Below are 22602 nucleotides of genomic sequence, written 5' to 3'. Positions count from 1 at the left end.
CATGTGAAGTATGACAGGAGGAGTGCCGACCTCGGACGGTGTGTCTGCGCTGTGAGGAGGCAGCCAATACGGTGGTCTGGGGATGAAGTTTGTGGCTGCTGAGTTGTGAGCCGGGAGACGAAGAAGGAGGTGGGCTGGGATCTGAAGGAGCCAGTGACTGCATTTTTAACCTCTACTTTTAATGGATTTATTTATTGTATTTTCGTCCCTCACTATTCGCTTTTTTTTTATTTATCATTTATTTATGGATTTTTGTGCACTGCACTGTGGACACTGTTTTTGGTTTTGTTTTGATTCTTTTTAATTAAAGCACGGAACACTTTTTACACCATCCCCTTGCTCCAAAAGGAGTCCCAGTGCCTTATAAACCTATATCCTTACCCTAGCCTTCTTATCTCCTCAATCTTACCTGGACTGGTGCGTGACATAGGCAGAACTTCAAAGACAATTACCTAAACAGTTCTGTTCATCAGCCTGGCACATAATTCTTTTAAATTTGGATGGCAGAACTTACCTGTCTTGAGTGTCCTCCTGTGACACCTTAGGGGTGCACAGTATCTCTCTAATGGACACCTGGGCCAATTCCATCAATTCTCTCCTACAATGCAGGGCAGCCAACTCCTTCTCCAGTTAAGAAACCTTTGCAGCAGGTTGGTCATTCCTCTTTTCTCTCCCTCTCAGCATCTGACTATGAAAGAAGAGAACCTCTCTTTCTCTCCATTTCTACATTATGAAGACAAAAATATCTCTGCAGTGTCTGGGATTTGAGGCATTTTGGTAAAGTCTACATAATGAAGAGTATAAATGGTAAAGTAGAATCACACAGGACCCAATAGTACAAAACACGGGATGAGAGAGAAATTGTCAGTGAGGCGTAATCATCTTTTATCATCATATTCCATCAAGGTACTTTGCACCAAAGTTATTATAAGAATTCTGTTTAGTTTTGGATTGGTTTTCATTCTGTATTTTTGTTTTAACAATTCATTTAACAGAGAATTACCAGAGCCTACGAAAAAAACTTGTAGATCCGTCCCACCTTAAATCGCTTCTTAAATCCGTTTGCACCTCTCCGTCATCGTCTTTTGTCTTCTAAATGTGCAGATAATTGACTGATTTCAGTCTGTAACAGCCGGTGTAATTTCTGATATTTGTAAAGGTTAGCTTTGTTTTTGTATTTTTTTATTCACTTTTCATTCTCTCAGTTGTGTTCAGGATCCTTCCCTACCCCATCTGACACTGCTGTTTTCACATAAGAACACGCTATAGCTCACGATACATACGACCGCGTGTTTTTTTTCCCCCCAATCTTGCCAGTCCCCACATGTTGCTGTATGCTGTTTCTTTTGTACTCTAGGACTTGCAAAGGAAAGCATAGTAAAGAGCAGTAACTTCAGCGCTATATGCAATCATCAGACACTCCCCATCTGACACTGCTGTTTTCACATAAAGACGCGCTATAGCTTACCCAAGGAGCGCCCTTCCTACATTTACGACATGTGTACTTGTTGCAGTGTACACACCTCTGTGTGCTATGGTTCCTATTACACTGAACAAGCACCTGTAATTTGCAGCTTTATTCATTATCTCAAAACAAATATGTGTGACGTTTTGAAGAAATCATTTTATGACGCGAATAGTACCAATCAGAAAACATCGTTAAAGTAATGCAATATTATTTGAAAACGAACAGCGTCAGATTGGGTGTGATTTATAATGGCGCTGTTACTTAGAGTCAGATCAGAAGCTTAATAAGCTGAATAAGCTCCTGTTCTGACTCTAAGTAAAAAAGCACGAATTAATCAACAGAAATTAACCGCGATCGACATTTTAAACTTAACGATTTACAGTGCATACCGATTTATAAATTTTATGTCCGTTTGAGGCTACAAAGAAAGAAAAAAAAACACTTCCTCCCCAGCAGGGAATCGAACTTGGGTCTCTACAATGCGGCAGGGCTGCCGTGCTCTGAGTCAGCAAATCTCAGCGTTACGCCACGGAAGGTGTTGTGACATCTTTGAACCTTTTGTGAAAGTGTTTATTTGATGTTTGGCCGTCAGACTTCACACATTCTATAGTTTATGCCTACATTTTCTAACATTTATTACTAAAATATGAAAAAGCTTCTGTTTTAACAATGTGTTTACACAGATTACTGTAGAAATGGAACACACATGAAATGCGTGTGTTCCAAATAACGATCTATTATTTCCGCTCTAAAACTCCAGTTCAGTCACTCCCAGATAATCAAACAAGGCATGAGCTAGGAAAACTTAGTGAACGTTTTGAGGTGGTGGGGGATGGAATAGCTGGCTGCTTGCTGCTCGTCTTTATCAGCACATTTAGAAGACAAGAGAGGTGAGAACGGTTTTAAGTAGACTCTGGTAATTCTAGTATTAATAAAATGCTTATATTTTTTAGCGTTTGTCCTGAACAAACTGCATGTTTGCATGAAAACTTTCAGTCTAACTTTAACTGGAATAACAGAAGTAGAGTCAAACTTCAACAAAATAAAGGAGAGAGTTTTATGGTGTTAGGGTCTTAGGGTGACCCTATTCTCACCTTTTATATTCTTTACTATGTAGACTTTAACAAAATGTCTCAGATCCTATACTGGTACTACACTGTCAGGTACTGCAGCTGAACATGTATTTTGTTTTGATGTTATTAATAAAAACATTATCAACCTATATGCTATTCTCTCCTTTACACTCTATCACTAATGAGTTTTATACATTCTAATTGTGATCCTAATCCACAGTCAATTGGATAGTGTTAATTATTTTAACAGACTAAAAGTGCCTAAAGTGACAGCCATAACACTTCTTTGCATCACAAATGGGCGTGACCATCACTGCATCACTGGTTATAGAAGAATAGTGTGCAAAAATACAAATATTTTCTTAATTTCCAAGACAGTCTGAAGAACTTGGATGTGCTCCTGTTTCATATTACTGATGACTTTTATATGTCTTGCTTCAAACTTCTGCAAGATCATTTTTGTCATCAAGCCTGGTGGTGCTAAATGAGACAAGTCCACTCATTCCAATAAACTAGCCCAATGAAACTTTAAATATATTTTTTCCTAATCTATATTAATCTTGTGTCTAACTGCTAACTATCCCAAACTATTCATCAATGCACACATAGCTGTTCCATTAGTTTAACAAATCTGTAAGGTAACACGCCAAAGAGGCAAATGCTAAAACCGTTCACAAACACTTTTTGTTACTTTTCAAACATGGGTGGTTGACTAAGTTGGCTTTTCTGCCTTTTCCACCCATGGTGCAACACTGACTGTCATCAGCCTTTACCAGAATAGACTGGCATCACCACCATGTAAATGAATCATCTTCCTGTCCAACAGGAGAGACATTGTTGCCACACAACCCTCATCATTCCCCCTGTAGCCCATGTTTAGAGTTGTTTGATCAGCATATGCATCTGCTGAGCTAAACACCATAGTTCTGAATAGTTCCACTGGTCCTCTGCTCGTACTACATCTGACAACCGCAGCAGTGCTGCAGTGTTTTTTTCCCCCATTAAGATTACAGTAATCCCTCCTTGATCGTGGGGGTTGCGTTCCAGAACCCCCGCAAAAGGTGAAAATCCGCAAAGTAGAAACCATATGTTTATATGGTTATTTTTATATTGTCATGCTTGGGTCACAGATATGCACAGAAACACAGGAGGTTGTAGAGAGACAGGAACTTTATTCATAAACTGCAAACACACATTTGTCTCTTTTTCAAAAGTTTAAACTGTGCTCAATGACAAGACAGATATGACAGTTCCGTCTCACAATTAAAAGAATGCAAACATATCTTCCTCTTCAAAGGAGTGCGCGTCAGGAGCAGAGAATGTCAGAGAGAGAGAGAAAAGCAAAAAAATCAATGGGGCTGTTTGGCTTTTAAGAATGCGAAGCACCGCGGCACAAAGCAGTTGCAATGAAGGCAGCAGCTCACACCCCCTCCGTCAGGAGCAGAGAATGTCAGAGAGAGAGAGAGAGAGACAGATAAAAACAATCAATCAAAAATCAATACGTGCCCTTCGAGCTTTTAAATATGTGAAGCACCGTGCAGCATGTCGCTTCACGAAGCAGCTGCACAGAAGGGAGCAACGTGAAGGTAATCTTTCAGCATTTTTAGACGAGCGTCCGTATCTTCTAGGTGTGCGAACAGCCCCACTGCTCACAACCCTCCGTCAGGAGCAGAGAATGTCAGAGCGAGAGAGAGAGAAAAGTAAGTTGGGTAGCTTCTCAGCCATCTGCCAATAGCGTCCCTTATATGAAATCAACTGGGCAAACCAACTGAGGAAGCATGTTCCAGAAATTAAAAGACCCATTGTACGCAGAAATCCGCGAACCAGCAAAAAATCTGCGATATATATTTAAATATACTTACATATAAAATCCGCGATAGAGTGAAGCCGCGAAAGTCGAAGCGCGATATAGCGAGGGATTACTGAATACCTAACTTCCAGAGCCCCCATGACTTGTAACTATACCAGCTGCACCTGCTTATGTGAAAAGTCTACCAATTTATTCAGTGTATCTTCCTTATTAATAGTATTCCTTATTAATAGTAGTAATTGTATTAATTACCCCAAGTAAATAATTAATACCCACAGTCTACACTTAATGAACTTAAATTGCTGCCAGTACTGTTGGTATTCTTAACTAGTTTGCATGGTTTCCATCTACAGGAATACTAATTGATTTTAGTTACCCTGTGCTGGAATACCCTGGGACCCTAACATACTTTATAAATCTATCACAATTATTACTAGTCCAATTATTGTATTACTTGTGAGCTTGTTATTCACTTTTATATACAAAAATCTTTTTCATCTTCTGCATCTTAAGCACTTCTTTCAAGCCTTTGACTTTAGTCTTTTTTTTCCCTTCTTTTTGTTTCTGGTCCATTGTTTGGGCAGATCTGTAAAATAGAAGGTGACAAAGCAATTTTTATACCCCTTAATCTTCTTGGTGACCAATCTAGTGCAAACACTCAAACTTTGCTTCTGGGCACTCATTGGAACAGCTTGTCCATAAGTACCACTCTGCCCAAATGATCCATGTTGTAGCCCAGTCACTTGCACTCTCCAAGTAACATTACAAAAAAAAAAAAAAGCTACTCCGACTCCTGCTAACAATGTGCGTTTTTGTTAAATGTAATGTCTTCTCCATTATGTTCTTTTACGAAAATTACCTACAATCGATCCACTTGAGTCACACTTCATGCATCTCATCAATCCAGTACATTATTGAGCGACTTGCTGGCTTTAGATCTCCAAACTCTACGCAGACTGGGAATACTACGGCAGCAAGACTCAGAGGCCTGCACAGCAGAGGTACAACCTACCATCACCGGCCGCCCGGGGAAGCGAGGTACTCGGGCAGGTATTGCTGCTAGACTAAAGGCTAATCCACACAGACCAGCGCTTCCATCTATTCTACTGTCAAATGTCCGCTCGCTAGAGAACAAAATGGACTACCTAAGACTGGATTTAACCACAAAATGCAAGGTAAGAGACAGTTGTGCACTCATTTTTACCGAGACTTGGCTGAACTGCACTGTTTCCGATTAGTCAGGACAGGCTAACAAACTTTCGAGTAGATAGGATTCATGCTGTCAGTGGAAAATCTCTGGGAGGTGGTGTATGTGTATACATAAACAACAACTGGTGCACAAATGTTGAACTTGTCTCGAGCCACTGCTCTGAGGATAGAGTTTTTGACACTGAAATGCTGACCATTCTACCTGCCGAGGGAATTTACAGCTGTCAGCATTACAGCTGTGTACACCCATCGCCCATTCCCCCCTAACCCCACCAACCCCCCCCAAGGCAAACACAAAGGCAGCCCTAACCACACTATATCAGTCTGTCAGTGCAATGCAAACTGCAAACCTGACCTGTGTTTATATAATTGCTGGAGACTTTAATCAAGCCAACCTAAAGACAGTTCTGCCACATTTTTATCAACATGTTGACTTTGCAACCTGGGGAGTAAAAACGTTGGATCCGGTTTACACAAACATCAAACAGGCATTCAAGGCAACTCCCCACCCCCACCTTGGAAACTCAGACCATCTCTCCATCCATCCATCCATTTTCCAACCCGCTGAATCCGAACACAGAGGGTCACGGGGGTCTGCCGAAGCCAATCCCAGCCAACACAGGGCACAAGGCAGGAACCAATCCCGGGCAGGGTGCCAACCCACCGCAGGACACACACAAACACACCCACACACCAAGCACACACTAGGGCCAATTTAGAATCGCCAATCCGCCTAACCTGCATGTCTTTGGACTGTGGAAGGAAACTCATGCAGACACAGGGAGAACATGCAAACTCCACGCAGGGAGGACCTGGGAAGCAGACCATCTCTCTGTTATGCTAATTTCTGCATACAGATCACTGCTAACTAGAAGTAAACCATCCACAAAGCAGATACGAAACTGGCCAGAGGGAGCACTTTCAGCACTCCAGGACTGTTTTGAGTCCACGGACTGAAATGTGTTTACAGCGGCTGCCACGATTAACCAGCACATCAACCTGGAGGAGTATGCAGGTCTGTGACAGGATTTATATCCAAGTGTGTGGAGGATGTGACAATGATCAGGAGCATTACCACATGTGCCAACCAGAAACTGTGGTTTACCAGGGAGGTGCATGCCCTTCTGTGAGCACGTAATACGGCCTTCAAATCCAGAGACAGATGCTGTCAGATCCGCTAGAGCTAACCTGAACCAAGGCGTGAGAGCAGCAAAACGTGCTTATGGACATAAAATCCAGAGTCACTTCATTGACTCAAACGATCCCAAGCGCCTTTGGCAAGGCATCCAGTCTATTACGGACTATAAACCCTCCCCGCCACCCTGTGATGAAAACACAGACTTCCTCAACACACTTAACATATATTTTAGCCGGTTTGAGGAAAATAACACAACAGCAATAAAAGCCCCTCTCACTATGGACGATGAAATACTCTTGTCTCGAGCACAGTGATGTTTGGAGAGCCCTGCTCAGGGTCAACCCACGGAAAGCTGCAGGTCCCGACAACATACCAGGGTGTGTACTCAGAGACTGTGCTGACCAACTTAGTTGTTCTCACAGACATCTACAACATCTCCCTAAGACAAGCCATTGTTCGTCCGTGCTTCAAAGCCACTACCATTATTCCACTGCCAAAGAAATCACCAACATCATCACTGAGCGACTATTTCCCTATAGCATTCACCCATCATGATGAAGTGCTTCAAAGGGTTGATCAAAAATCACATCACATCCAGACTGCCTGCTACATTTCATCAACTTCAATTTGCATACCGCCCAAATCGCTCCACTGATGGGGCCATAGCAACTGCACTCCATCTGACACTGGCTCATCTGGAAAATAAGAACAGTCATGTGAGGATGCTTTTTATTGACTTCAGCTCAGCCTTCAGTACTGTCATCCCACAACACCTGGTAAAGAAACTGGAGCCACTAGGCATCAACACTCCTCTGTGTAACTGGTTATTAGACTTCCTCACAGACAGACCCCAGACAGTATGTCTTGGAAAAAACACCTCTGAGACTACCATCATGAACACTGGGGTTCCCCAGGGCAGTGTTCTAAGCCCCCTACTGTTCACCTTGTTGACTCATGACTGTTGTGCCAATTACAACTCGAATCACATCATAAAATTCGCAGATGACACAACAGTAGTGGGCCTCATTAGTAATGACGATGACTCCGCATACAGAGAGGAAGTCAATAAACTCATTGCCTGGTGTGGAAAAATAACAACCTGGCACTGAATGTCAACAAAACAAAAGAGATCATCGTTGACTTCAGGAGAAAGCACATGCCACACCGGCCACTTACAATCCATGGAAACAGTGTGGAGTCAGTGAGAAGCACCAAGTTTCTGGGAATGCACATTACAGATGACCCGACATGGACCACAAGTACCACTTCTCTTGTCAAGAGGGCACAACAGCGACTTCATTTTCTTCGAAGGCTGAAAAGAGCAAACCTCCCCTCTCCTGTCCTCACAACTTTCTACAGAGGCACTATAGAAAGTATATTGACCAGCAGCATCTCAGTTTGGTATGGTAGCTGCACTGTCACTGAACAGAAGATACTTCAAAGAGTGGTGAGGACAGCGGAGAAAATCATTGAGTCCTCACTCCCATCTGTTCAAGAATTACATTACTCACGTTGCCAGAGCAGATCCATTAAGATCATAAAAGATCCCACACACCCGGCACATGGACTGTTGTAACGTTTTCCAGAGGGCAGAACTTCAATTATACAGTTTACATTATATCGTATTGTAATATCATACAATATTACATTGTCTATATTGTATATATTATGTATAAATATTGTATCCATATAATGCAATATCACAATCACTGTGAAACGATGTGCAATATTTTCTTTCATATTACAGTATATTTCACTCACTGACTGGCTTACATTTATATATATATTTTGTTTTTATTGTTTGTACTGTGCTGCCTTGTGCTGTCTTACGCTGTCTTACCTACTTTCTGTGTAAGAAGTGAAATGTTTGTAATGTCTGTATTTTGTCTTGTGTGCATTTGTCTTTTATGCACCTGTCTTTTATGTCTGCACATTGAGCCTGGAAAAACGCAATTTCGTTCAGCTATGCATCCGTTGTTGTACTGTTGTATGGTATGAATGACAATAAAGTTCACTTACTTCCATATACTGTCACGCTTGGGTCACAGATTTTCACAGAAACACAGGGGGTTGTAGAAAACCCCCTCCCTCAGCTTTATTCAAATTTTCGTGAATCAAGTGACTCTCCAAACCAGGTTCAAACAGGCGTGACAATACGTCTGCGTTAACATTCTCAGAGCCAGGTCGTTGCCTGACTGTAAAACTGTAAGTTTGTAAGGCCAAAAACCATCTCATGAGACGAGAGTTTGTATCTTTCTGACGGTATAACCATTGAAGTGGAGCATGATCAGTCACTAATGTGAAATTTCGACCTCGGAAGTAATAACAAAGCGCTTCCACAGCCCATTTAATCGCCAAGCATTCTTTCTCAATAGTTGAATAATTGCGTTCCCTAGGGAACAATTTCCTACTCAAATATGTGTTAGGGTGCTCTTCTCCATCAAAAATCTGGGACAGGACGGCGCCTACACCAAATGCACTTGTGTCCATCTGTAGGACAAAATCCATAGAGAAATGGGGATTCCACAAAACCGGATAAGAAGACAAAAGCGGTTTTCAAATCACAAAAGGAACGTTTGCAAATTTCTGTCTATAAAATAGGGCGGTTTTTCCTGCCTTTTATAAGTTCTGAAAGAGGAGTAGCCCTATGTGCAAAATCAGGGATGAATCTTCTGTAATAACCAGCAAGGCCCAGAAAAGCGAGTACCTGCTTCTGCGTTTTTGGCCAGGGGTAAGCAAGCATCTCTTCCACTTTTCTTAACTGTGGCCGAAGTAAACCCCTGCCCACGGAATAACCTAAATAATGAGTCTCAGACATACCCAGTTTACATTTCTTAGGGTTAGCAGTCAAGCCAGCCTGTCTCAGGACAGCCTGAAGACGTTCTATGCGAATGCCAATCATTGCTGAAAATCACGACATCATCAAGGTATACCCCGGAATTCTCAGAATGAGGACGCAATATCTTATCCATCATACACTCGAAAGTTAGAGGTGCCCCATGAAGACCAAACGGTAATCTCGTAAATTCATAAAGTCCATCAGGAGTCGCAAATGCTGTTTTCTCACAACTGTCAGCCTCTAGAGGCACCTGCCAATAACCTTTCGTGAGATCTAGCTTGGAGATATAGGTCGCCTGACCCAGTTTTCCCAACAGCTCATCAACATGGGGCATTGGATAAGCCTCAAATTTAGAGACCTTATTCAAGCGCCTGAATTCGATACAGAAGCGAACCGAACCGACTTGCTTTGGGACTAATACAACTGGACTCAGTAATGATTTTATGTTCTGCAGGTTAGTCACGCCTGGCAAGTCTGAAAAGACATCAGTGTTCCGTTCAATCAAAGTTAAAACTTCTGTCTCTTGTGAGTCAGTCAAATCGTTACCAATGGCTACATCGGTCTGAGAGACAGCAGCCAAGGAAGTGTAAATCCTGTGCCGGTCATGCCATTCTTTCAAGAGATTAACGTGTAAAATCTGGAATGGTTTGCGCCAGCCTGGTATTTTAACCTTGTAATATACCGGTCCCATACGCTCCTCAATAATGGCAGGGCCCTGCCATTTAGGTAGAAATTGTGCAGGTCAGACGGAACCAGTGCCAAAACACGATCACCAGGTTTGAATTGACGGAGCTTACTGCGCCTATCATAAAGATGTTTCTGAGTTTCCTGCTCACGCTGTTGATGCTCCACAGCAATAGAAGAAAGTTTAGAAATTCTATCTTGCAACGAAACTACCCAATCTGCAATGCTTGGTCCAAGAGCTGTTGACTCGTTTCCTATCCATTTCTCTCGTACAACATCCAGGATGCCTCTCGGGTGCCTGCCAAATAACAACTCGAACGGACTCAAGCCAGTGGACGCCTGCGGCAATTCACGCACCGTGAACATAAAAGTCAGGACAGAGTCCCAGGATGTAGGATCATTATGAGCGACTCGCCTGATCATCTGTTTTAAAGTCTTGTTAAACTGTTCAGTCAAACCATTCGTCTGTGGATGGTAAACAGTGGTACTCAATTTCTTAATAGCAAAGCTGTCACACAATTGTTTCATCACGCGAGAAGTAAAAGGTGTGCCCTGATCAGTTAAAATTTCTCTAGGGATGCCAATACGAGTAAAAATCCCGTACAGAGCTTTGGCTACAGTGGAGGAGTTGGCCATTTTCAAAGCAGCCACCTCTGGATATCGTTTTGCATAGTCAACCAACAGCAGCATATATTGATACCCATTTTTAGTCTTAGGCAAAGGGCTTACAATATCTAATCTGACCTGCTGAAAGGGGACTTCCAAAATAGGCATAGGACAAAGGGGAGCCCGAGGAAGCTTATAAGTGGACACGATCTGGCAGTCGGGACATGAAGTACAGAACCGTTCAACATCTGTTCCCATATTCGGCCAATAAAATCGTTTTGATAACTGATCTCTGGTCTTATAAGCCCCCAGGTGCCCTCCCAAGATGTGAGAGTGGGCCAGCTGCAAAAGAATTTCCCTATGTACTTCAGGTACAACTAGATGTTCAATAAATTTCCCCTTTAAATGATCTGAAATCACTCTGAAAAGGCAACTGTCTTTTTCTAGAAAGTGTGGAGTTTTCAAGCCCCCGGTATCACGCTCTTGGTAATAGGAGTCATTAGCTGAGCAAGCCTGTTTAACTGCATATTCTAATGAGCTATCAGCATGCTGCAAGCACACAAAATCCAACTGCTCGCTAGTACTGTGTTTGAGTTCAGAGGCATTTGCAATCAGTGAGGATGTAGAAGGGCCTCCCTGCCACTCTGGGAAATTGGGGGGGGTGTCTCCCTCAGTCTCGCTGGAGAGATTGGGTTCAATATCTAATTGGGGCTCTAGATTTTCCCCGACTGCTACCAGGTCTTCTTTTTCTCAACCCTCCAACTAAGCTCAACAGGGGACACGACGCCCAACATTCAGTAATTGGTATAGGAAAGGGGCATTCCTTCTGCCTATTAATAATGGCCAGGAGCAGGAGTCCGAAACAGATCAAACTTTAAAATGATGACCTTTATAAGTCAAAGGAAGAAGCAACGTCTGATAGTCTTTAACATCTCCGTGTACACAACGTATTTTTACAGTCTCAGTGTTACTGAGGCATCCGTCGTCAAGACAGTCCCGCCTGACAACACAAAGGTCACTACCTGAGACCAATAATGCCGAGATCTCGCGACCCCCCAATTTTACCGAGATCAATAAGCCATCTTTTTGTTCACATGAATAGGGAATACGGGAGCAACAAACCTCGGCCATTCCAATTTCCATAGATTGAGCTGGAGACAAGCGACATTCCTTTGCCAAGTGACCGGGTTGATCACACCAGAAACATCTTCATTGAGCTCCACTGCCGAAATATCCGCAGCGACGTCCACGGTCTCGGCCACCTCCTGCCTCTCCAGATACGGGTACATCATCAGCAATTTGTGTTCCCCGGAGGCATTCCTTATGACATCCGATTGTCAGGTCCTGAAGCCTGTCAATGTTCCAGTCTTCGGTCAAAGCGACGAGAATGCCCTGAGCGCTCTCTCAGAGGTTGTGACACAGCATATGGGGCACCAAATCCACCGCTTTTTCTCCAAGCGGTCTGAGAACCTTCTAAGCGTCTGGCCACAATCGTTAACGATTCAACATCATGACGAAGAAAATCCTCTTGAAGAACTGCAGGTATCCCGGCCAGTACTATGTTCATGACAGCCTTTTCTACGACTCACTCCATCTCGTCCCTCTCAAACCAGCAATATACTTTATGAATCAAATCTTGTATTTGCACACGGATGGGACTGACCATATTCAGTATCCAGTCATTAAGTGCAAAACCTTTAGCCAAAAAGGTCGTAGTCTTACGCAAAACAACTTGCTGCTTCAGGAAATTATAATCGCGAGCTTATTGCGAGGCACATTCCATAAGGAAAGTAAGGCATCCCCGGACAAAAAAGGGGTGATGATAACAGCCCAGTGTCGTTTGTCCCATCCCAACAAAGTCGCCACTTGCTCAAAAGCCAAAAGATACATCTCTGGGTCATCGGAAGGACCCATCTTCGTCAGCACATTCTTAGAATTTTCAGGAAGTGGAGGCAGAGGAACATTCTGCCGATTATTATGAAGTGAGACCTTCTGATGAGGAATCGGATCATCCTCCAGATCGTAAGGAAGCGGAACATTCTGAGCGATTTGAAATAACTCCTCGGCATCCACCCCACTTCTGGTACTACTTGTCATGCTTGGGTCACAGATTTGCACAGAAACACAGGAGGTTGTAGAAAACAGGAACTTTATTCAAACACTGCAAACAAACATTTGTCTCTTTCAAAAGTTTAAACATGCTCCATGACAAGTCAGAGATGACAGTTCTGCCAGGAGCAGAGAATGAGAGAGACAGAGAAAAGCAAACAATCAATTCCAAATCTGAGAGGTGCCCGTACAGGCTTGTAAGTAAGTGGAGTACTGCGCTAGAGGCTTATCAGGCGACAGAGCCACCAGTAAGGTAAGGAGCAATGTGAAGGTAGTCTGTCAGCATTTTTCAGGGGGTTTCCCAGGAGCGTCTGTATTCTCTAGAGGTGCGATCGGCCCCCCAGCTCACAATACAAAATACAAAATTTTTTTGTAGCTGAGTGTATTTATGATATTATAGCAGTAATAGAAACCTGGATAAATATCAGTGATGGGAATGAGTATAACATAGATGGGTAGGCATTGTTTAGAGAGGATAGACAGAATAGAAAAGGGGCTAGGGGTGTTTATGTCAAACAGAATTTATACGTCATTTGATTGCTGAGTCACATCTTAGTATGGACATCTGAATTAATCTGGAAACCATTGGGGAAAGAGGCCTTATTTTAGCAATGTGATACAACACCCATCCCCCAATGCACAAAGTAATTTCAGTGTGCTTCTGTTTTGTAATATTTTAAGGGCAAGTTTATGAGGGATATTATAGTCATTGAAGTCTTTAACTACGCGAAAATTAACTGGACTAACCTTGCAAATAGTAGAGCACAGAAGCAGGAGTTTTTAGATGTAAACAGGGACTGTTTGTTATAGTGATATTTCCCTTTACTTACCCTTACCTATTTTCTTCAGGTGTAATCAGGTTTGTTACCAGGTTGGTCTACTGTCGCACCTTAAGAATAACACATGCATAGATATACGCATACACACAGACCCTAACGACAACGGTACCCTGTGAAAGACTCATACACAGATGGTTAATCTCTAGGACTTTTAACCACACAAGTGCTTTATGAATAACACATACACAACTTGTCACTTTCTTAGCACTTCAAGAGACTTAATTATCGGCACAAACAACATACAATGTTTTAAATATATCTCAGACCTAAATATTACTTTGGATTCTAAGAATATATTTAAACATACAAAGGATCAGCATCCTTGGTTATAGGCCATTTATCAACTGTTCCCTACTATTGGATGGTGCTGTCACCCTCAACCTTAATAAACTTTGCAGATCGTAGTGTATGGCAAACGTCTGACTGCTTCAGGTGCTCTTACTATATACCTTATTACTTCAGTCACTCTAGATATGAAGACAAAGTATAAAAAGTTAAAAGCAACGTAGTATTTATTACATGAACAATGATACCATATAGAACAAGGAATAATAGAAAATAAGATTGAAAATACAGTCTGGATATATATAGTCTTTAAGAAAAAGCTTATGGAAAATAAAAGATGAATGTCCTAGGGCGGCATTGATTTAGCAATCAATATTCATGAAATGCTTTAGCTGACGATCAAATGAAAACTGTTGCATGTTGCTGGTGCTGCTTTCCTAATGTTGCTCGGTTTTCTTCTCTTGACGTCGCTCTCACCCTTTTCTGACGTTGTTGCTCTGTCATTTTGTTGTTTAATCTGTCATATTTATTTTAAAAAATCTGCTGGAGTTTCGCAACATGTGATTGCTATATATACCTTACTGGCTGGTTGTCAATATGATGGATGAATTTGCTCAAACTTGTTAATCTATTTGAGCACGTCTGTTTCCCAAATAAATGTTTTCCTGTCCCAAACTGTAAACTGGTTTGGCAATTTCTAGTCCCACTGAATCTCCTTTTCGCAGGTTGTAAAGTAATCAGATGTCACTGTGCTTTGATTACTAGTACAATTCAGGAAAACTGGATGCTTTGATGTTAAAGCGGCCCATGCAAGTGTCCTGTATTTAAATTTATCTTGTCTGGCTTGAGCAAAATATAATGGAAATATAGATACAAAATTGTAGATTTTGCACGCCTCAACACTGCTTTTTAACAAAGTATGTTAAAGCACCAAAGCAAGAAGGAGCCTGTCTAGATTTAGCATTTTGTAATAATTAAGAAATTAAGATAGAATTGACGCTAGTGGTTCAATCATCAGTCTCAAGTGACCATAATGTAATACAATTCTTAGTGTTTTGGAAGAGCACAAAAATTATAGACCATTTGTCTTTGGTAAGGAAAATTTTGACCAGATGCAACAATTTCTAAAAAAGATAAATTGGGATAAGGCTTTAAGTGTGAAAATGGTCGATTAGCAGTGCAACAAGTTCAAAACCGATTTTAGATTTAATACAGGATAGTTACATCCCAAAATTTGGAGTTAGTATTAAATTAAAAAAAAACTCCACGGTGGGTTAATATGGAGTAGAAAAAGAAGATGCTAAGGACAAAACAGCTGTATGTATGTAGCATATATGACTAATAGCTCAGTTGTGAAGTTTGAGAGTATGAGGGCAACCATTAAGAAGCATATTAGTGAAGCTGAAAGGCAGTTGTAGAGGAATATAGCAAATAGGGTGAAAGATGACCCAAAGAGATTCTATCAGTATTTTAGTAGTAAAGGAAAACTCAAGGAGGAGGTGAAGTGTATCTGAAATAGAAAAGGGGAATTAAACTATACAGGCAGTGAACTAGGAATTCGTCTAAACCTGAATTTTTTCTGTAGTCTTCACATGTGAAGAGCAGATAACCTCCAAGCAATAACAGGGACTATCAAGGAGGTACTAAGTGATACTGAAATTGTATTGAGAACATACTATATATAAAACCCATAAACTCATTGCTTTCAATAAAATCAAAAACGTAGTCATAATCTGATTGAAGGTTTGTGTGTAATGATGTATAAAGATGAGCTGTCACCGAGCCATATGGTTCTTGCCTTTTATGCATAGTTTTGACATGTAATATAAATGACCAATCATAGACAACTATACATCATTGCATGGGCTGAAATTCAGAAATCTAGTGGTAATGAGCTTTTTACTGCATTTGGCTTGACATAAGTGAGATCTTTGAAAGCAGATTGATTCAGTTTCGACACAGTGCTTGCCTCAGGGTATGCATGTGCATATTGCATATTTAAATAATAAAGCAGATCAGACAACATGAAAATGTTGGATATGTAAAAATACCCTTATTGTGTTTGATTGACTTGTGGGCTTACTCCAATGTACACAAAGAACTTTGTTCAGCCAGTTGGACAACTTGTGCAAAGAGTTAATTTTTTACCAGCATTGTCATAGGTCATTGCCAAGACTGACTCTTTCCATCTTCCTACATGTAGACCATTCTATTTTTTAGTGTGTAGCTTTTCAAATAATTTACTTACTACTCTAAGTTAATTAACACTAGAATCCCTGAAACCTACCAAAATTTCGTAATCCTGGGCCACCTTAAATTCCTTCGCACCTCTCCATCAGCGTCTTTTGTTTTGTAATTGTGTTACAGTCTGCTATCCCATCCCCCCCACCGCCACAGCTTAACTCGGGCAAAAATTTCTCCCAGCTCAAGTCCTGTTTATCTGGATGTGAGGTGCCTGGAGTTGTATAAGGCAAATTAAAAATCGTTATTTGGAACACATGCATTTCATGTGTATTCCGTGTCTACAACAATCTATGTAAATGTAGAATGACAGGTGTCACAAAAAGCAGACACAACAGTCATAAAAAAGGTTTGGGGCAGCCACCTGTATAATATTTACCTGGCTGCAAATGATTAAATTGCTAGCACTAAGTTGCTCAGAACAGAGTCCAAAACAGAACTTACTAGGTTAGTCAAACATGGCGGCTTTAAAGGCCAGAAAAGGAAGTGAAGTCATCAAGAACAGAAGCGGAAGGGTCCTCATCCATAGGTTCAGACCCGGACATGACGTCATCAAAAGGGTCGGAACAGGAAGTGTCTTTGGTCATGGGTTTTCCACCGGAAGTGACGTCACTAGGGCCAAACAGAACTTCCCGTGAACAGTCTACAGGAAAGTGAGAATAAAGGTCAATGCACTCTGCCACCCCCTGGTCTGGTGTGCAATTACTCTCATTTGGAGCCTTTAGCTGCCTCCCATGCGCACGTGTGTGACACAGGAAATGTGAGAAATGCAAGAAATGTTGGACATATTCCTAAAATAGAAACTTTTTTCATGTTACAGGACTAACGACATAATTTTGACATTATATAATGTTTGAAGACTGAAGTCCAAATATCAAATAAACACTTTCACAAAAGGTACACATATAACAAAACAATGTGAATTTCCCCTTGGGATTAATAAAGTATCTATTTATCTATCTATCTATCTATCTATCTAAAACAAGTGCACTTCTATTCAAGAATACAACCGAAGAAAAAGAAATTGGGTTAGGGTATGACACTGACACTACCACTTTGGTGCTGCAGCGGTAAGAACTGCTGACTCACAATCAAGAGGTTGTGGGATCGATTACGGGCATTTTCCAGAATTACTGTTTTGAGTAGTGAGCTGTGTATATTGCTACTGTTGTACAATAAAAACATACATTTGATTTAAGTCTGTAACAGCTAGTGTAAATTTAAAGGGTAGTGTTTTTTTTTTTTTAATTCAGTTTTATTCTCTGTCATGTTCACGCTCTCCCTGATCTGACACTGCTGTTTTCAAATAAGGACATGCTATAACAGAGGTGAACTCATATGAGGACGAGGGTTCTACAGAGGAGAAAGAGAACAGGAGCCCTCCGCGCAAGAAACATACTCTCACACATAAGAACAACACAGCTGCACCAGGTGTAAAGGTGAAAGATGGCACCGTTTGGATGCAGCAAGAGGTCAGGCATCATCCTGCCAGTCAGTCTGCCCCATACGTGGCCTTCAATGAAACAGCAGGGTTTACAGAGATCGCCATGGTATCGTGCAAAGTTCTGTTTGTGATTGTGTTTTGTGATAGTCTTTATATGAAAAACATGTATACGTTACTTATATAAAAGCCACATTTAATGTTATTAACCTGTTTACATTGATTTATTTACTTCCTACAGCATAAAGTCACAATTAGAATGCAGAGCTACCTGTGTTTGATCGACACGGGAATGCTTACAAAGTACATGTTCAATGCCACTTCAGTACACGAATGACTTTAGCTGCAGGTGGAAGCTCCTGTCACACTCTATGCAACGATTATTATGGTTCTGCCTTTGTCCAGAAATGCTTTCATAAGCTTCATGATCTTAGTCTCAGAAAGTCATCTCCCATGGGACGAATGAGATCTTTTCCTGAATAAGGAGTGGCATTACACATGTACTTTATCAGCATGCCCATGTCGATCAAACACTGGAAGCTCTGCAGTCTAGTTGTGACTTTCGATCCCGCAACCTCTTGATTATGAGATATATATTTGGTTATATTCTTGAATAAAAGCACACTTGTTTTGTTATGTGTGTACCTTTTATGAAAGTGTTTATTTGATATTTGGACTTCAGTCTTCACACATTATACACTTCATGTAAAAATTTTGTTGTTAGTATTAGAACATGAAAAAGTTACTATTTTAGGTATTTGTTCAACATTTATTAAAGAAAGAAACATTCTCTAACAGGACAATTCCGTAATCAGGCAGGAGAAAAGCTGTTCATTGTATCTTTAATTACTCCTCGGCAAAATGCCTTTAAGGGAGCATTCTTCAAAAGCAGTCCATTAGAGCTTGTTAAAATGATTAGAATGGTCAGAGAAAGCAACGAGTAGAGGTTCATTTCATAAACTACTGAATTTTCATACAGTATCAATCAATGCATACATTTTACTCTGGTTGGTTCATTGGCTTACACCTAAATATAAAGTAAAAGTCTGTTATATTCTGGTGGTTCTTATACCTTTGAGTTGCGCCACCACCCTTGAAATTTCTGTGCATATAACAATTGTCCATTCTCGTTTATAGGACATCTGCTAATTTCTTAGTCATCTTAGTTATCCTTTAGTACATTTTGTATATTACATCAACCTTTCTTCTGGTACATTATTTACTTGATCATCTCAGTATTTTTCCTAAACCAATTCATATATTTCAGTGTACATTTTGTTGTTCACTTGACCTTTACCTGGTTTTCTGGTGTACCCCAACAGGCTTCTGACACTTACTAAGCCTTAATGGCTATTTCTTCCACAATCGATCATTGTAGACATGGAACACATATGAAATGCATATGTTCCATCTGACAATATATTACTTACCCTATGCAACTCCAGGAACCTCACATCCAGATAAACAAGACTTGAGCTGGGAGAAGTTTTTGCCCGAGTTGAGTTGCGGCAGTGGTGGGGATGGGATAGCAGGCTGCTTGTGCTGATTGACACATTTACAAAATAAAAGATGCTAATGGAGAAGTGCGAAGGAATTTAAGGTGGCCTGGGATTACAAGTTTTTTCGTAGGCTTCAGTGATTCTAGTGTTAAAACAGAGTAGCATGTGTCATAACAAAAACAACCATTAATCTTCAGCTCTTAAATCACTTCACTGGCTTCTGACTAGGTTTAGATACCTTTTTAAAGTTCCCCTCCTTACATATAAACTTGTAAAAGGGATTTATTGTAAAAAGAATGTACATTGTGATCTAAAGATGCAGACCTGCTTAAAATTTGATACCGAGTAAGAGTCAGAGACATTAGCTAAAGATCACATCTTGAATGACCTGTTACCAATATTGGGGAAGTCCATTAATCTCAGCATTTAAATCATATTGAAATTTTATTCTGAATGTCCTTTTCTAAGTCTTTCCTGTTTTTTTGTCTTCTCAGTGTCTGTCGAGGTACTTGTTGTACCTTGGTAATGAGCCTGTTTTCAGTGGTCCTTATGTTGATTGTGATTTATATACAAGTAAATTTATAACTTTTGTTTTAAACTTCTGTACACTCTAGTCAACAGGTTTTTTTTTATTTTCATCTTGTCATTTAAATTGTAATACAAATATTCACAATCTGTGTGCTTTCAGTTACTAGTTTCAAAATTATACTTAGATTTTCTTATGTAAAAAGTGGAGCAGAAGATCTATAAATAGCCAATAAGGTATAACCTCACATCATAGAATTAAAAAAAGAAAATCTTACAGATTTATTCTCTTTTCCAGTATCATGGGGCACACTACGCATTCCTGGAGTACTGCAGAGAATAGCATTTTCTTATTTGGTGGTTGCTGTTTTGGAGATGGTGTTTGCACAACGCAAGACAGAAAGCATTTCCATGGTAAAATGTCTTCATTGTTTTTATGTTATGCCATGCATGTTAAGAAAGGATGTTAATATAATGAAAAGGTGCTTGATTCATTAAGATAAGATTGTGATGAGATAGATTTTCAGGGAATTATTGTGAGAGATGAAAAGACTGACAGAGAATGAACCAGAATCATCATCAGTGCCGGGGATATTCAAAACCAGACATCAAAAATATAGTGAGTGACTAAAGTAATGGGACAAGTCAAAGTAAAAAAAAAAAAAATGTATCAAAACGAAAATGAACCTAGCACATGGTCTAAATGGGAAAGGAAACTAACGTTAAAGATTTATTAATTGTTGATCCACAGAAGGATAATTTCCAATGGAGCTGTGACAATATTTTTAGTTGATATCCATTGATGCAATAACATGACAATTGTGGTCACCAGACCCATGTGCTGCATCACATAAACAATATAAATAATAAATAATTTTAAAGCATTCTGAGATGAGTCACAAACAATAAGAAGATTTCAAAATGTGGTAACAGTAGTATAGTACATCACCAACAATTTGCAAAGCAGCTGCAAAATAGTACACTAACACACACCTTTCCTGGGAAAAAAAACAAACAAAAAAAATGGCAGCACACGATTTTCAGTGTTGATATTTCTGAATTCTATACTGTGTTTTGGTGGTGTGTTTAGAAAGTAAGGATGTTGTTTTTTGACTTGGATTCCATGTTTTGTACCTGGCTCTCATCTTATGGTGAATTCTTTGTTTTGCTTTTGAACTTAACAAATTCTGTTTTGTCAGTGCTGTATCAAACTTAATGAACAATACCTTAGTTTTCTGCTTCCCATTTGTTATCATAAACACCCTATTTGTGTGCTTAAATTGATATTATGGTATGTTTTTTAGTTTACATGGCAACTGTTACTTCTGTTACAGTCAGATACCGTGTATTCATTTAAACTTCACTAATACTTCCACAGGACACTATTGTCTGGCTAATGATTCATGCTGCACTTTCTGACGATGTGCTTGTTGATGGTTACTTGATGGCATGAATTAGTACCTTCAATGGCTAAAGTAAACTGAGATTTTATTATGTAGGTTCATAACTTGCATTTACGACATAATTGTTTACGTACTCCTATTTGTTGAAGGTACAGTATGCTGCTATTAGTTGGCAGTTGTTAGTGGGGGAAAAAAAATCTACTCTTTGGGTCAGAATTTGAGTTCCGTATTGGCTCTGGGAAAAGTGGTAGTTTTGAACTGTTCAATTTTGACCTTGTTAATTTTTTTCAGTTTACATTTTCATTTTAAAGTCCTTTTTCTTTGTGATGGAATAGTAACCTGCCTTACCACTGAGAACAGAATAAGTGATTGCCCTCATTAGCTGAATGTGCCTTTTTAGTGTAGTCAGTTGTAATCATTATTTTGTTGTGTTGCTTATGTGTGCTCCAGGCAAAGAAAATGAAAATCTCTTCCCATTCATTTTGGGATCCTAGAGAGCTGTTGCCTATCCTGACAGCATTTGGAGCAATTGGGGAACACCCCATTGCAGGGAACACTAACAGTCTCACACACATGCACAAATTTGACATACAAGTGTAAAACACGAATAGCCAGAGGAAAAGAACACACAGACGAAAGTAGAATTTACAATCATTTCATACATAATGCATAGACCTCTTTAAACCCAGATCTTTAGAACTGCACAGTTGCCATGTTAATTACTGTTGAACCACATCAAGCCTGTTTATTTTCTGGTCACTATATTCATATCTGGGTCATATAAACTGGAGCCTACCAAGGTACAGGGTACAAACCATCCCTGGATAGGGTAGCAGTACGTTGTAAATCATATAAACATATACACACACACACAACCACACACAAACTTCACTCACATATATGGGTCAAGAATTAGTCTAGCACCCATGTTTTTGGAATATGGGAAGATATAGTAATATCTACAGCAGGGGTCTCCAACATGTTGCTTGCGAGCTACCAGTAGCTCACAACCCCTTTCCAAGTAGCTTGCCAGATGAATCCTACATAAATCTGAAAACTTGATTAGTCAAATTAGGGGTGGGCGATCTTTCCAAAAAATCATATCACGATCCTTTTAACACACAATCATGATCCACAATCTGAATTGCAATCTGTCTTTTCAATGTGCCATACACTTAACACTAGAATTACCAAAGCCTACGAAAAAACTCGTAAATCCGACCCACCTTAAATCCCTTCGCACCTCTCTGTCACCGTCTTTTTGTCTTGTAAATGTGCCAGTCAAGACAAGCAGCATGTAGCCTACTATTCCATCCCCCCACTGCCACAGAACGGGCACAAAGTTCTCCCAGTTCCAGCCTTGATTATCTGGCAGTGAAGTGCTCAAGTTTTAGAATGGAAATAATATATTGTTATTTGGAACACATGCATTT

The 22602-nt window shown here is 40.3% G+C and overlaps 1 protein-coding gene across 2 annotated transcripts in view; it reads left to right on the top strand.

Annotated features, from left to right (window-relative positions):
• hgsnat (heparan-alpha-glucosaminide N-acetyltransferase) overlaps positions 1–22602 on the top strand; it is a 379450-nt gene that overhangs the window by 217698 nt on the left and 139150 nt on the right. For both annotated transcript variants that reach the window (XM_028802147.2, XM_028802148.2), the window contains exon 11: positions 20065–20180. In XM_028802147.2, the coding sequence (XP_028657980.1) occupies positions 20065–20180 (116 nt within the window). The remainder of the gene's footprint in view (positions 1–20064; positions 20181–22602) is intronic.

Source organism: Erpetoichthys calabaricus, chromosome 5, assembly GCF_900747795.2.
Source record: "Erpetoichthys calabaricus chromosome 5, fErpCal1.3, whole genome shotgun sequence".
Classification (NCBI taxonomy): Eukaryota; Metazoa; Chordata; class Cladistia; order Polypteriformes; family Polypteridae; genus Erpetoichthys; species Erpetoichthys calabaricus.
This window is presented reverse-complemented; position numbering and strand designations above follow the sequence as displayed.